Source organism: Vidua chalybeata, chromosome 6 (genome assembly GCF_026979565.1).
Source record: "Vidua chalybeata isolate OUT-0048 chromosome 6, bVidCha1 merged haplotype, whole genome shotgun sequence".
NCBI lineage: Eukaryota > Metazoa > Chordata > Aves > Passeriformes > Viduidae > Vidua > Vidua chalybeata.
In genome coordinates, this window is record NC_071535.1 from 26,671,671 (window position 1) to 26,688,225 (window position 16,555).

Below are 16,555 nucleotides of genomic sequence, written 5' to 3' on the forward strand. Positions count from 1 at the left end.
TAAAGAGAGCGCACACAGCCATTTACCAAAGATTTCAAGGACCCAACTACATATGAAATGCCAATCTTTGAGACTGTGCCCTGCCTAGGAACAAAATACTCAGCTACCCTGAGAGCACCTGTAGGAACAATGCAGCTGGATCATTTCCACAGACAGAGAACAGGGGAAAATTCCCAATACAGAAACTCGCAGATTTTTCTGAAATTCAATCACCTTTAATTTCTTCTCTGCTTCTTAAACACCAAGTTTATTGATAAAGCATGGATGCTGTTCAGAAAACAGAGAGACTAAAAATGTATGCACTTACAGCAAATATGAGTTTCCAAGACAAGCTGGAAAATTTAACATGTTGTGCTATACATAACTGAGTCTGAGACATTTGGGGACACAAAGTTCCAAGATTAATGAGCAAACAGCAGTGCCAGAGAGCCCTTTTCATAACCCTCCGTGCACACGTGCACGTATGCGAGACTTCCACTGATCACATCGGAGCCGTCTGCCGAGGACTTCGCAAGTAAACAAAAACTTTCATTCCCTCCTCACTAACTGAACCTACACCAAAGCAGAAATGCAACATTGCCATCCCCACTTAGCTTCTACTTCCCCTTTAAGGTGAAGACCAGCATTTTAACAATAGCACATGACTTGCTCTACCTTTATCAGATTAACCAAGGACTGTTTTCTGACAACACTCAATAAATTTTTTAATCTGAACTAATATTGCCATTGTGTTAGTATGATTTTGGGCATGTGTAGGTATCATCTCTTTTAAAAAAAAAAAGAATTAGGTACAGTCAGAAATGAAAATATACTGAATGCAGGAACATAGATCTGCTAAATATTTTTGAGAGACAGGTTAGAGAATATACATCTGGCATTTATATTCAGCCAGATTATGTCCAGCACTATAAAACAGACTATGATAGTCATTCTTGCACTCAAATTTCCAGTAAGGAAAAAATAAATATGTGCTTTCATCTGCTCTACCTAAATTTCTCTCCCTGGAAGTTACATTCACAGAATGGTTCTCTTTCCTTTGTACATGGGTGCTCCAGATACTGCAGTCGCACTATTGCCAGTTGCAGTTGAAAGCAAACTTCCACCAATCCAGGCAAAAAAAGGTCACCCTAGTTGTTCTTTAACAATAAAGAATGTCAGCTGTCTCATTTTTATATTCTCAGGAAGAAATCTGGATTTCTTTCACTCACCATCAGAATAATGAATAATCCAGGGCCTCCTGTATGCAGCTACTTCAACACAGAAACTACTACCTGCAACTGTAGTTTAAAAATGGCATTAATATCCCTGCAAACAAAACACACTTAAAGCCTTAAGAAATAATCTAGTTGCTAGTAAGAAAATTATGAGGTCACTCAAAAAACTAATCACAGATTATTGCCTTTAATTTGAATACTTCACTAGTATTTCCAGGTTACTTAGCTAATTCTAATCCTTTCTTTTCATAGTAAATTCCAACGCCTCTCAAAAAAAAAAAAAAAAAAGTTGTTTGCAATTCAACTGCTTTTTTTTTTTTTAAAGAAAAGGACAACCAGTCAAGGGAAAAAAAAAAATATATAGAAACTGTCGAGATTGTGGTTTTGGCCAACAATCTATATTCCTGAGAATTTTGTCAAGGTGGAAAACTCCCTTATCCTACATGAAACCTTTTAAAGCTCTTGGGGTTTACACTGAAAGGGAAAAGGCTGATGCAAACTGCCTTCAGCATCTCCTCATCAAGCACGCAGCTAGATGCTACTTATGAGCATTGCAGCACTGGGAATGGAATGTGTGAGGACATGTCCTCATGTTATAAACACAGACAGAAGCCATTGAAAACCCTAGAACGGAAAGAACACCCACCATAAACATTTCCTTCCGGTCAGTTTAAAATTTCTCAGCTCTTAAAATCCCCACTCTATCTTGGTTTCCTTCTGATGAGCTAAGCTATTTGCATGTCCTATTTGCATGCAGTATGTCTGCAAGAAGGCAATTGCTTACATTTTTTTTTTAGCTAGACAATTCTGAATGTAGAGATATTTATCATTCAGATGAGTTCAGGAACATACTTCTTACTACCATTCACTGCAATAGCTGTAGGTTTCCTTAAGGAGTACATCAGAAGGAAAAAGACTCAGAAGTTCTAAGCTACTCTTGTGTTTACATTTCAGAAGAAATTTTGCCATCCTAGGGCTCTGGGCATGTGTCCCATAAATTAATGCACAAAAACAAATAACTGCCTGTAGACACTCACTTTGGCACACTCATCCCCACCAACTTTAGGGAGAAGAAAAGAATAAGGTTTGTAGCAATTCCAGAAGTTAAAAAACAAATTCTTACAGTGCAAAGGAAGAGAGCCAAGATCTAAAGCCAAGTACTCCCAAATGATAAAGCCCTGCAGCCTGCAGGAGAATCCTTTCTTCATATTGACAGAATTCTAGCTAAGCAGCTCTGCTGTTTTGGGGACGAGCAGGAGTGTATAGGGAGAGAAAGAAAATAAAGAAAAATGTAGGGTGGGAAGGGATAGCACTTCAGGAAATCAGACTAAATCCATTTACAGATCAGTACCTAAAAACCACATTTATTACATCAAATGTTTTAAGTAAAATAATGGATATGGGGCAGCAGTTAAAATCCAAAGGGAACTGAGATTCTTCCCTTCATGAAAAGCACGTGATCCTGGAGAAAAACAGAAGCATCCAGTTCCTCCCAATACTCTGTATACTACAACAGGATGTAGACATCTGCATTGTCTTTTAGTGTGTTTGATGTGAAATTTTTTTGCTCATTTCCCTACAGGATCAGAGCTCACTTTTGACAATCACATTACATGCACACCAGCTTATCCCCCTCCTGAATAACAGAAAAGAAAACAAAACAAAGTATTATATTTCCTTAAAGAGGAACTGTAGCCATGACTGAGAATTTGTTCTACAATTCACTTACTCTGCCACAGTCTTCCAAATGATTCCGGCAGGATTCACATCTTCAATGCTTTCATTGAATGACCTGGGCATTTACCTCATAGTGTCACTATCATGCTACAAGAACACACCTCCGACAGATAACAGTTCAGTCCTCTGATTTTTCTTAGAAACTACTTTCTTTGAAAAGAAGAGAGGAAACAAACAATACTTGATAGTACCGTGCACAATCCCAAGGAGAATAGAGCTTGATTTCTACTTCCTCAGAAGTATTTCAGGTCAGAGAATCATTGTATCCTCTAAAGAACAATTTGATCTGCAGATCGTGGTGGTAATACCACTCAAAACTATTTTAAAGTAAAAACTGACTAAACTCTCAGGGCAGCATGCTTCAGGAGCAAGGATGCTGATGAACAATTTAAGGCTTGTATGTATTTCCCCACTGCTTTGCTGTGCCATGTTCAGTTGAAGGCCACATGCTAATCCATGACTCTGTGGGGTCAAAACTCCACACTGGACATAGAGAACTTTGTGCCCCAAACTCTGTAAGACTAACACTCACCCTTGAGGTTAGAGACAAGGGTACATAGGAAAGAGTTCTTCCATCTCCTCCTCCCTTTTACTCTATCACCGGAAGGCTTAAAAACACCCTACACACAAACTTCTAGCACAGAAAGGAAACCCAGTTGAGATGAGCATCTTCACCTCATTGATGTACTGAGAGCTCATGTTTATCCTTCACCATTTAAAAATATTTCCTTGCTGGTCTTTCCAGCACTCCTTTATAAAAAGCAGGTTAGGATATGGAAAGGGATCACCCTGATATCTACCTGCTAGCAATCAGAAATCTCCAGATATGGACAAGTGCATCCCCAAAACTGTAGTGCACACGTAAAAGTACAGACAAAAGGAAGTAAGGAGAGTATTGTCAGATTTTTATAAACCTTAGGTGTGACCTTGTCTGTTTTATAGGAGACAAGTAGTATGATCATGTTATGAATTTTAAGTTTTGGCTTTAAGTCAAAAAGAAGAGTAAAGAAAGCAGTTTTCTGTGAAAAGAAACTTTCCAACTCATAACAGTTACATAAAGGACATAAAATCAGGCTTATTTGTGTGGCCACAACATAATAGGATAACAAAATAAAACTAATATTAGGGCTAGATAATTCACCAATACAGTACCAAAATTAGATAAAACTGTTGACATTCATTTTTCAAAACTCTACATCTGAGCTGTAGCCAATATTTACCTGTAGCAGGCTGACTGCTTTTTACTATATTAAAACCTCTGCATCAACATCCACTTCTTTACTAAATTAAAAACCATGCATATATACATGCATATTTCAATATATATTTCAGTAATCAATCATGGACATTTAATTCCCCATATGTATTTTATTTACTACACTCCATGTTTAGTAATTTAATCTAAATATTTTCAGAGACAGCTGTTCCAAGTTGTTTTGGTTTCTTTGAGGTTTCTTGATCTCTTCTTCATTCCCAACTTGCACAGGATCCATATAACCAAGGGCTGTTACTGCAGAAATTCAGGTCACACTGTCAAGTACTGAGACTGGAGCCTTCAAGGGGAGACCGTAACACCTGCACTTTAATAGTGCAACCTGGGTTGTTTCTACATGCTTCATTAATTGATTGCACTCAGTGTCAGTTAATTCAAAACTTACTACTCCATGTTTTCTACTTCAGTAAAACACTGCTAAAGCAATTTAGGGGCCCCTGACAATTCTCACCAGTGGCAAAGCTGAGAACTCCAGGAATTGATGAGAACAGACACTTTGCCCTCCCTTCACTTCTTGAGTTGTGAAGCAAAAAGATCTGCAAGAACAGATAGACTGTGGTACCATAATTTTGGGAATATAAGCTACAGCTACACTGCAGAAATTGGTCAGTCACATAAGCAGCCAGAGGTACTCTGCAAATCATAGCCTCTAACCCTGAAGCACTGACATGGAGTTGTTAGCTAGACTCACTACAGGATTTCCTTTCCACCCTTTCTCAAACAGCTTCTAAGTAGAAGCAACAACAGTCTTTTGTTATCACGCTGTAAAACTGAAAAAACCCACAGCTGCTGCACTGCAGGCATTTAGTGAAACAATTTAATTTTCTATTTTCTAAATCACACCAAACAAAAACCAGTAATGGTCATATTATTACTAATCCAGAATACTAAACCCTATTCAGCAATATAAAAGCACTATGTTGTCTGCTGGGCATCAATGACAGTTCAGCAACAAAATGTCAGCTCTAAACACACATGCATTGTATTCTATAAGGAAGATAAGAAACATACGGGAAACACACGTAAGATGCACTAGCTACACACTTCGGAAAGAAATCATCAGTAAGGAAAGGCAGGAAGTGTTCAGTTCACTAATGATGACAGATTAACTTCATCCCTTCCTGAATCCATGGAAACCATGAATTAGTTGAAGGACTGAATCTGACACAAGTGATCACTGATGCTACACTTTAGTTCTCTGGGATAGCTACTCATCAGAAACTTGAGTCTGACAGTGCGTTATGTTTCAGTCAGATCCAGTAGAGCTGCTTTTTGATAAAGCAATCTAAATAACTGAGATTTGCACACTGAGTAAGTTACATGTAAAATGAATCCCATTTGAGATTAAAGTGCTCCAGTATCTGAATGTGATACTATATATATATGTATGTACATATAATAAAACCTGAACAATGTTCAGATTTGAAAACCATCAGGAAGGTTTTGCAGTTATTTCTGCACCAGCCATATGACTCAAGATGTTCTGAAAAAACTAAGTAAGCAGAGACACTGCAAACATGAGAACTAAAAGGAGTACTACTATCAAAGGTGTGTTTATCCCATATCATTAGCAGAATTATGACCAATAATGTACAAGTCTGATGACTTAAAGCTGCCCTTAAAAGCCCACTGTTTTCACTTCAGGTTAAATTTATTTTTCCTGTGGAATTTTAAAGAGACCCATGAGAGACAGCGTCCCACCCAAGAAAAACTTAAACACACACTGCACTCTTACTTTAGCAATATTTAGTGCTAAATTTCATTTCTGTGTCTGTGAAAGATAGGGTGCTTTTGCCTTTAAAAATTTAGTAGGCAACTAAACTGAACATTATACACAGTAAGCATCTTAGTATTTTATTCGTTGCATCTTTTATACAGAATAAGCTTCACTGATACTTAATTCACTGCAGTATTCTCCTGATGTAGCAATAAAAGATTACATTATAAACAAAGAACAAAATTTTTACTTGAATTTTTTTTTAAATGTGTGCAATTTTTGCAGTTGACAAACAGCATCACAATTACTGAAAAAAAATGAAAGAAGCACATAAACGATGGCCTGGTTTTTTAATCTCCAATTGATAGTTTTTCTATGTTTATCATAAATATGAGAAGCTAAACTCCAGCAACTAAAAATAAACATACCTATAAATTCCTAGCAACCAGGATTCAAATAAAGGAGAAAACATGTAACAACAACAAAGTTTCTTTTCACTTAAATTGACATCTGTGATCTATTTACACTATATGAGTTCAAATTCCACAAGTCATGAAGGGTAAGGATTTTTGAAACAACCTGTTAAGCATTACTTAAAATGGCACTTCTGTAACTCAGGTCTGGGATTTTAGAATTGCTAAAACAGTGAAAGACAATACACTGCAGTATGTCTATACCATTATAACATAAAAAAAGAAACTACTCAATAAAGTGTCACTGAGATGGCTCAATCAAAGTAATATACATTTGTATCTTTATCAAGATAGATATTATGGTAAAAATGCTCACATTAAAAAATATAGTTATTATTATTTGGATTTTCATTAAAACTAGAAGGGTCTACATGAGCCAAAGTATGAGGAATTTGGATATAATAACATGCTTCCTCATTTTATAGCACTAATAAAAATAGTAATAGAGAAAGCTCTATTAAAAATCTTTAATAACCAGTTTAATTTCCTAGTATATTTTAAAAACTTTACTATGTGGGTATATGTGCATGCATGTCTGCATAAACACACAAACAGATAAAAAAACCTCGAAGTGTATATATTACACATACACACATGTCCACATTCCTGCATACAACAGTTCTATAATGCAAACAGTATGCAGGGACTCTTCCATGTGACAAGCAGGCACCACATGCGATGCTTTCTTATTTCTCTATGTTTATCCAGTAAATATAATAACCCTTTCATATTTGGCTGAATGAAAGTGTTGAGATTCTTTAAAATAATAGTGATTTAGCCATTTAGCCACAACATCATATATAAAGAAATGGTACTACAAATACTGCTGATCAAAAGATCAATATGAAAGTTCATAATGAAATGGAATGTAAATTATTCTAAAAATTAGTATCCAAATATCAGTTAAATATTATGGCAAAAAACTTGGAATTTATAGAAAGTTTAAAATGTAATTCACATTACAAAGACTGGAGATACTTTATAGATGGAATTTTTAAATATGAATATGACTGGCATTTATTCTTAAGCTTACTTCTATTAGAAATAGACTTGTTTCCTGTACAGGTGATGCTTTGTCTATGCCATATACAGTAGAAAAATAAATTCTTTAGCAACCTAGAAATAGTTTATAAAACTCTTGAAGTTTCATTTTCTTTGCTAAACATGCAAGATTAGACTGAAAACTATAAATAAAAGCTATATAGACAACAGGTAAAGTAGAACAAGTTAGGAATACTACAATTTACAGGACAGACTTTATTGTACTATTAGTTCCTGTGTGCTTTGCAATAGGAATAGGGTTGACTTTTCTTTTTTGTTTATGTTTTCTTAAAAAAGATAATTACTTGCAAGAATATAACACAATATCAAGATAATTTATAATATACATGTACTTCAAACAGCAGCCAGGTTTATGGTATCTTAGTAATCTAGAATGATAATCCAAGTCATTAGAAGTACAATACCTAGGACATAAGTGGGAAAGGCAATTTTTATTTTGGGAAAACGGAGCAAATCAATCTCTTAATAAAAGCCTTAATTCTCAAAATCATCTATTTACTATAATACATACAAGACGATCTTAAATCTTGTTATAAGTGAAGATTACAACAGTGACCATCATAAAGCTTTTTTTTTTTAACTACACAAAACATTCTAGCAGCTGAATGAGCCAAAACCTTCTTCTCTGCAGACCTAAAAAGGTACATTTTGAGCATGAAAGAAAAAAAGCTGCTATGAAAAGTCTCACAGGTAGTGTTTATCTATGGTCTCTCCTTTGCTACAATTTGTAACCTTCTAATTTTTTTTACCACTATCAAAATATTTAACCAAAAGATTTGTTTAAATTAAGCAGCATTCTTTTACAGCAAAATTTGTACCAATATAAAAGTAAAATAAATGAAAAAAGATAATTTAAAAATACGGTGAAAAAAAAAAAGTCATTTGAAATTTTAGTACAACATACCACAGGAAAAAAATATGAATACAATTTCATGTGATTTTATATATACACACTCCAAAGAGGTTAATTGTCAGTACCCAAAGTATTTATTGCCATGTATTAGCAATTCATTTTTGTATATCTTTAGAGGGTCACATAAAAATAGATTTAAAGAATAGATTAATTGAAGTCCTAGATTAAAACATTGTTTGGTTTAGAGAATTTTACTACAACAAAAGTCATGTTTATGTATGAAAAGTTATATAACCTTTTATGAAAATGTCATGAACTATTTTCTAAACACTACATGTATTCCCAAGTGGGAAAAATTAAAATATCTAAAATATATTAGATTAAGTTTACAAGACCATCAATGATCTTTTAAACATGCAGCTGTTTACAGAATTAACAGTTTTACAAAATGTTTAGTTCAGTAATGGAACATAAAGAAATAAGTAGGCAACATCAAAATTTTTGTACAATATTTGAAACTCACTTTTACAACAAGCATGTCCTTGGTATTGTGCTGTAAGAAATAATAAGCAAGTTCACCCACCCTTAAACTGTCCACAGGTTTACTTATATGTAAAGATGGATGGTGAGGGATCGTAAAATTCTCAACAGTGCATTTTGCATTCTTCCATAAACCACCCTAAGCATAAAGTCACATAAGTAGCCAGGAGATTACAAAATAAACTATAGCTGGGCTTTAGTTGTTTACACAGAATGCTTGAATGTGAAGAAAATTGCCAAAAATAGCATGTTAAATAACAAAAACCAGCCATAAAGCAGGCTGTAAGCACTGAATGTTTCATAAATGTAATTTTTTTAATCATTTAATTTCTATAGAAAAATCTTTATTCACAATATATTGTGACAAACCGTCACAGGAATGATATAGTGATTGCAATAAGGTATCATGCAGCAGCAGCTTTGTACTGTATAGCTATTTTTGCTTTTAAAAATTAAACCTCTCCAGTCATGCTTATCACATAGTTTTTATCTGCAGCGTGTACAAATGAGGAACACAGTACAGGATATAACAAAAAGATGTCCAATCAGCTGGATGGGAATTATTTTTCATAAATATGAAGTACATTACTGTATCCTGAAACATGCATGTCTATAGCTTGTCTCTACTGTCCAGCTCCAGGCTGCCTGCAATCATCATCTGTCTATATAATGCCAAGAGGGTCTGCTGGTAACTGTGACTGTATCAGCTGAGGCTGCAGCGGGGGTGGCAGCTGCAGGGGTACCATGGGTTCCACCATCTGCACTGGGTTGGAAGGCGGCGGCTGACAAGCCACTGGGTTGGGTGCTTCTACAATCTCCCCGTTGTAAAAGAAAAACTGACATTGTTGAATGAAGGTCTCTATAACTGATTGGTGGATTTTGGTGGTAGAAAGAAACTCTCTGTTTTCAAAATCAGGTCTCATCAAAGTAGGCCAGAAACAAATCGATAAGTTATCAGCAGTCATATAGTTGGTCTTATATTGCTGACTAACCCTGAAATGAGAATGATACACACAGAGTGAATTAAAACCAGTATGCAATCAACTAGAAATATTCTTGAATATTTTAGGCAATTATGCAGAAGAAAATTTAGAAGCCATGTCATTTCCAGATTTGGATAGTTAACTAATAAAAATCTGATTAAGCTTTTAACCAAGAAAGAAATTCAACATTCCACCAGCATTTTGAACTGACAGTAATAAACTGAAACAGGTTCTTATTATCTAAATTCACTATTGAAATACTGTTACCAAACAAAACCAAAAAACCTTCAAAGGATAACAAACCATCCTCTTATCAAATTTATCATCTAAGTAAATACCTACTCAGAAAAAACAAAATGCTTTCCACAGCAATAAGCTAGAAAGAAACAGGGTATTTTGTCTTCTAAAATACTTTGCATTCTAAACTGACATCACAATTTTATCTGAAAGTAATTACTGAGACATACATGAAAAATCATGTGTTAATACATCTGGCAAACACCTAAGATATGCATTCAGCTGAGAACATGCATTTCCTATATTACAGTAGATATCACAAAGGTAGCTACAATTGTCATGTAGAAATAGAAAATAAAACTTCAGAAATTTGTCAGTTACAATTTTGATAATTAACAAGAGCAGCCCACAAGAATTTCTGACAGCTGGCTCTAGTCCATAAATTGAAGAGCTGTGAAAGCCATAGTAAACACTAGAATTAACACTAAAAGAAAATATTTCCACTCATTTACAATGCATGTATAATGGTAAAGATAAAGTATAAAAAAATAGTGTGAAGGTATACAAATACTGCCTCTCAATCTGTTTTGAGTAAGTTTGGTCCAAAGGATATTTGGATACTATTTCTGAGTGGCAGTAAAACTCATTTTAAAAAATTTAATTCATTTACAGATCAAAGATTAAATGTAAACTACATTTTGCTTAGCATTATTATTAATATGCTGTATCCTCACAATCATTAGACTAAATAAAGGAAGTAATGGGAACGTACGGCTAGAGGTGAGAAAAAAAAAAAGGCATCACACCTTTTCCCCAATAACAGCTCACAACCAGATTAAGCAAAATGAACAATCAACTGCATTCCCTCCTGTGCTTCAACTTTACCATTGCACTTTCTAAGAATAAACAAAAGCCTACCAAACCTGTATGCTGGTCTCCTACCAAACGTTCTCTAACTACTTTAGAATCTTCATCTAAGTGCTCAGCAAGTGCTCATTTACCCTCTATGTCCACTGAAAATTAAAAATTACTTGTCCCTCTTGATCCTGCCCACTTCCTCCACTGCCAAGGAGGAAGTTCCAGTGCCAGGAACTTCAGACTGTAAACCCACTCTGACCAGACTCTAGAAGCTGTACACTGGTACTTTCCCAGATTTCAGAAGCATATTATGCCATATTAGTCTTTATGTATGAAAGGTCTTGTTAACAAAGAACATGTATAAAACACAACTAGTATCAAAAAGCCCAAGGTCAATCCAGCACTATCTTGTTTTAAAAGCTCATTTATGCTTACAATTAATTAACCACAATTACTTGAAATGCTCAGAAAGGTGCTTATAACATTAATGAAAAATTCATCTCCCTGTTGCCATTTATTAAATTCTCATGGTTACTGGTCTCATACAATGTGGATAATACTTGTACTTTTTGTTTCAACAACCAGGTCTTGTGCTTGTGGACACTCCAAAATAATATCAATCACCAATCATTACTAACTATGCAACAATAGCATGTATTTTACTGTAATTATGTAGGATGTAAAAACAAAGCATCCAAAACATTAGCTTCTGATGAGAGCTCTTTCATCACCTAGAAGACTGCTTTACCTCATTAAATGAACAATTCATTTGGCAAACAACATTTCCATTTTAATTACATACTAGCAATATTTTACCACAAATTAGTCTCTTAAAAATAAATACAGACTGTCAAGTTGCCTTTAAGATCCTGTACACAGCTGTATCCACCTCTTTCTATATATGCAATTGCTTACATCCAAGCAGATTTTTTGTTGAATGGAAGCCAACTACCTAACACTGCAAATGAGACAAAAAATGACAGTCTTCCTTTAAGAAAAAATCATTTTGTTACTAGCAACCTGCAATGTAAATCACACATCGTTAGTAGAGAGAGGACCAGACCAAAAAGTTCAATGTACATCACTTATGTTCCCCAGTAAATTCCATAATTAATATGTTCCATTTCTTTGTAGATATACATGCATCAGAACCTACTCAGGAATTTTTAAAATTATGTTTAGCTCTTTTACTTGCAGCAATCCAGGTACTTGACATTGTACATTCAGCTGTGCTATGCCAATAGGTGATCAGATGAAGACTTTTGACAGTTCCAAGACTGCCATTCTTCCACAAAAATTTCTATCAGATTGATTAAGAATTAACTCTTTACATAACTAACAACTGTGTCAAGTCTGAGATTTTTCGTTTTACTTTAGATACTTGTAAGCACATCTTGAAGTTCTGTAATATGGGCACTTGTTCATTGCTATGGTTTTATCCATTTTAGAGCTGAATTTGTATTGGACAAGAGTACAATGGAAAATTTGATCCATTTCCCTGAAATGGAAAATGGACAACTTTATAAAGGTTAAGCAACCTGAACATGTGATGGAGAGAAATGTAGATGTAGGCACCTAAATTCCATAATCTTACATGTTCTGTGAAAACTTACTTCTACCCCTGTACTACAAGCTCAATTAGGTCATTACAAATACCTGCAGAAACACAAATAGTAGTCCAGAATAACTAAATGTCATGAAAAGCTTATATATGTGTCTATACACAAAATTGCCTGGCTGAAAAGTAACACTGCACAGAAAGACAAGAAAGTCCTGACGGACAACAGACTGAGCAGGAGTCAGCCAGGTGACCTTGTGGCAAGGGCAGCCAACAGCACCCTAGGCTGCATTAGGACTGCTGCCAGCAGGTCTAGAGAACTGATCTTTCCCCTCTACTCAGCACTGCAAAGGCCACATCTGGAGTCTGAGATCTAGCTCTGGACTCTCCAGCACAACAGACATATGAACACACTGGAGTGAGCCCAATGAAGGGACATTAGGAAGATTATTAAGAGATCAAAGATCCCTCAGATGAGGAAAAGCTGAGTGAGAATGGTAAGAGTGTTTAGCCTGGAAAAGCTCAGGGAAAGTCTTATCATTGGTTGTAAAGAAGATGAATTAAGACTCTTCTGAGTAGTGTTCAGGACACTAGGCAATGGGCACAAACACCCATAGGAAATTCTCTTAGCATAAGAAAACACTTCTTATTGTGAGGGTGACTGAGCACTGAAACAGGTTGTTCTGACAGATTGGAGTTTAACTTCTTGGAGATACTGAAAAGCTAACTGGACACCATCCTGGGCAATCTGTTGCAGTTGACTCTGTCAAAGCAATGGGGTTGAAAAAAACAATCTCCAAAGATCCCTTATCACCTCAACAATAATATTGTTTATCTCATTCTGTGGATTTCAGAGAATAATTTCATTTTAGCTGAATAAGCACAAGTAAGCTGCTCTTTTTCTGTCTCTTTAATGACAATATTCTACATGTAAGGCACAGATTATGATGTATATGCATCTATCAATACTGTTTTAGTAGTATGGAAATAATTTTTAAATATAAAAACATTAAATTTTGTGCAAGAAGCAAAATTTAAGAAGCGAGTGCAACCAATTTACTGTTACTTACAGCTTTGTTCTATATTTAACTATTCAGCGCAGGGTTTGGGCTCTATATTTTAGATTTTGATTGAACGTAGCCCTGTTTTGGCAGGAGGGGGAAAGGGGGAGAGGGAGAAGAGGGTATTTAGGTCAAATTACTCAAATTCCTTAAAACCTAGATTAGTCTATGATTTTAATAGCTATTACTTCCAGGAGAGGAGGGTCTGTAACAGTTATAATTAGGTGCATAGTTATTATTAGGCGAAGTTATTCTTTCAGGCTTCTATTATGTACAGCATTCTTATAACTTTATAGTAGCAATATTGCCAGATAAATATATGTCAAAGATATGTGAGAAACAAACTTATAAGACTTTATTAATCAACTGTAACTCTTAATTTCTTTTTCCACATTTTCAATTCTAGTAGAAAATTCATTGTTAAAAACACAACCTTTTTTGCAACTGTTCCAACTTAAACAAAATTGAAAAATACTAAACCTGTTTAGATGTGTTATTATGTATCTGAAGACATCATAGTTCACTGGGTGGAATTTCTTCACAATCTCTTTTAACTCGTGTAGCCGTTCTGTCTTATCCATGATTTCTATAGAAATAAGTGACATTTTCTGACACATCTAGAAAGACATACTGAATAAAGTGTTGCTAAGTCTTTTTCCTAGTATAATGGTACAGGCAACCCACAGAGAAATATCAAGTGAGAAAATATTTAATAAAATTCCTATTTCCATAGAGTAACTTTTTAGTATAGAGTTTGTCCTGGTTACTCTAAGCACACTAATTACACCCACTGCAAGTTTAACTAAGCAAAAAAATATTTTTCTGAATTTAAGCAGAATTATTTATCTCTGTTCAGCAAATAATTACTTGACTAGCTTACTGCTGGCTTCTAGAATAACAATGTGACAGGGTCATTTCTTGTTAGAGTTCCCTCTGCTTGCAAAATGTTGTGACAGAAAGACATTCACATGAGCTTCTTAAACTTCACAGTTATTCAAATAATTTAAAAATTACAAATAGGGCTGGTCCAGCTATTTTAAATATGCTGCCTAAAGAAGAACATGGATTCTTCACAGGCCCAAAGGACATTATTCATGCTTCAAACAGGAAATAACCAACATGTAGGAAAGAAATATGAAATAAAGCAACAATTTTATTTTAAAAAAACAGCAACTAATGCTGTGGATCCATACATTCTGCAGAATATGCTTCTAATTAATGATGATTCATATAAAAAGGAATATAATTTCCCCTCTATTTCTTGACTTCATTGATAAAAAGAACTTTGATCTACCCTAATGCCATAGAAAGTTAAATACAGTCCAGTATATCCCAAATATAAATTTAGAGTAGTATTAATGGCATTTTAAAACAGTAATTACGCTTATATTCTAAGCTATTTTATGTTTTGACTGGAATTTAACTGTTATACTTGTAAGAAAAAATAAAACCAAAGTAACTACACTAAACAAGTAATATGCCTGAAAAGCACAGCAGAAATACCAAAAATAGCTATTTACAGATATCATCAGAAAATACAAAATTTCTAATGGGCTATATATTAATCAAGTCCAGGCCCAAGCCTTAGGCTTACACCAGTGCTTCCATGTTTTGAACAAAAGACAATTTGAAATACTGTACATGACAGTCATATTCTCTAAAAAAGTGTGGTGGTCATTTTGTGGAACAGCTTGCTGCCAATATGAGACACTAATTTCAAAGACAGGAATACTATGAAACATCTGAAAAATGTTTGTAAGGCAAAGGCAAACAAAACTAAGCATCTTATAAAGAGTTCCAAAAGAATTTGAAAAAAAAAAAATCTAAGTGAATTAGAGAATTACCATAACACATGTGTCTGATTTTTAAAGTCTACTTTAAATGTAAGAATTCATAAATTCAAGGGGTTTTTCCCATTAACAATTGCAAAGCTGCTCCAAGAGCTTTCATCATTTTTATCACTTAACATGAAATGGAAAAAAGTAGATATCTCCCAATTAAATTTTCTAGGGAAAGGAGAAATAACACTTATTTTGAAAAATAAGTGTATTACATTCATCCCATGATATATAGTTCTTCTAATTTTAAAATATATTAAAAAATACGTGTGTCTAAGGAATTTTAAAAAATATTCAGTGCAGACAGTCCTTTCAACTTACAATGAAGTAAAAATTGCAATAAGGGCAATGGAAATAACACAATTAAATCAAGAAAAGGTTGTTAATTACTTACTCGATGTTTCTAACAACTCTTGATGCAAAGAGTAAGGAACTAATGGATCTGGCAGATCTGCAAAAAAAGCTTTCAGAGCCCCAGCCACAGCATTCACTGTTACTCCCATTGATTCTAGACTGATATTATGATCTGCAAAACAAAATTTTTAAAAAAGCAGTGTAAGTAAAACCTACTGTTATCATTCCTTATAATACTTTATGAAGACAAGAATTTATTCAAAACATTGAAAACTAAAACTTTGCTAAATGATTATTAAATAAGGAAAAGGTGAACCTATTGACAAGCTGCTATCACACCAACCTACAAAAAAAATCAAATAAGAAAATCTGACAGTATTACAGAACAGCAGAAGATCAGAAAACCAAAGTTGTCTAATTCTCCAGGAAGACTTGAACAATTTTGTATTTGTCATTAATTGATTAATCAATTTTCCTCAGTAATGAGTTATAAATTCTATTTCCCAAAATGCTGCTAAACAGCAAAGCAAAGCATAAAGAAATAGAACATTTATTTTCTTTACCATCTAGGAGATGTTTTATTATTTTTCACAGACTCAACTTCATTATTAACATTCAAGAATTTTTAATAAATATTTACATTTTAAAATATAAACATAAAGTGAACAGCCTAAACTTCCAATCACATTTCATTATATTCTACAATGACAAAGGCTGTGTTAGAAATTATCCAGACTTAACTGTTAATGCATATTATTCAAGAGAGCTTTCACTAAAGAATTACTATTTGTGGGGCA

The 16,555-nt window shown here is 34.3% G+C and overlaps 1 protein-coding gene across 2 annotated transcripts in view; it reads right to left on the reverse strand.

Moving 5' to 3' along the window:
* Positions 1 to 6,064: 6,064 nt before the first annotated feature.
* ARHGAP5 (Rho GTPase activating protein 5) overlaps positions 6,065 to 16,555 on the reverse strand; it is a 45,995-nt gene continuing 35,504 nt past the window's right edge. The window contains exons 6-8 of one of the 2 annotated variants that reach the window (XM_053945288.1): positions 15,799 to 15,930; positions 14,047 to 14,152; positions 6,065 to 9,862 (exon numbers count right to left, since the gene is read on the reverse strand). In XM_053945288.1, the coding sequence (XP_053801263.1) occupies positions 9,532 to 9,862; positions 14,047 to 14,152; positions 15,799 to 15,930 (569 nt within the window). In that variant the 3' untranslated portion in view covers positions 6,065 to 9,531. The remainder of the gene's footprint in view (positions 9,863 to 14,046; positions 14,153 to 15,798; positions 15,931 to 16,555) is intronic. The other variant, XM_053945289.1, reaches the window with a different exon arrangement.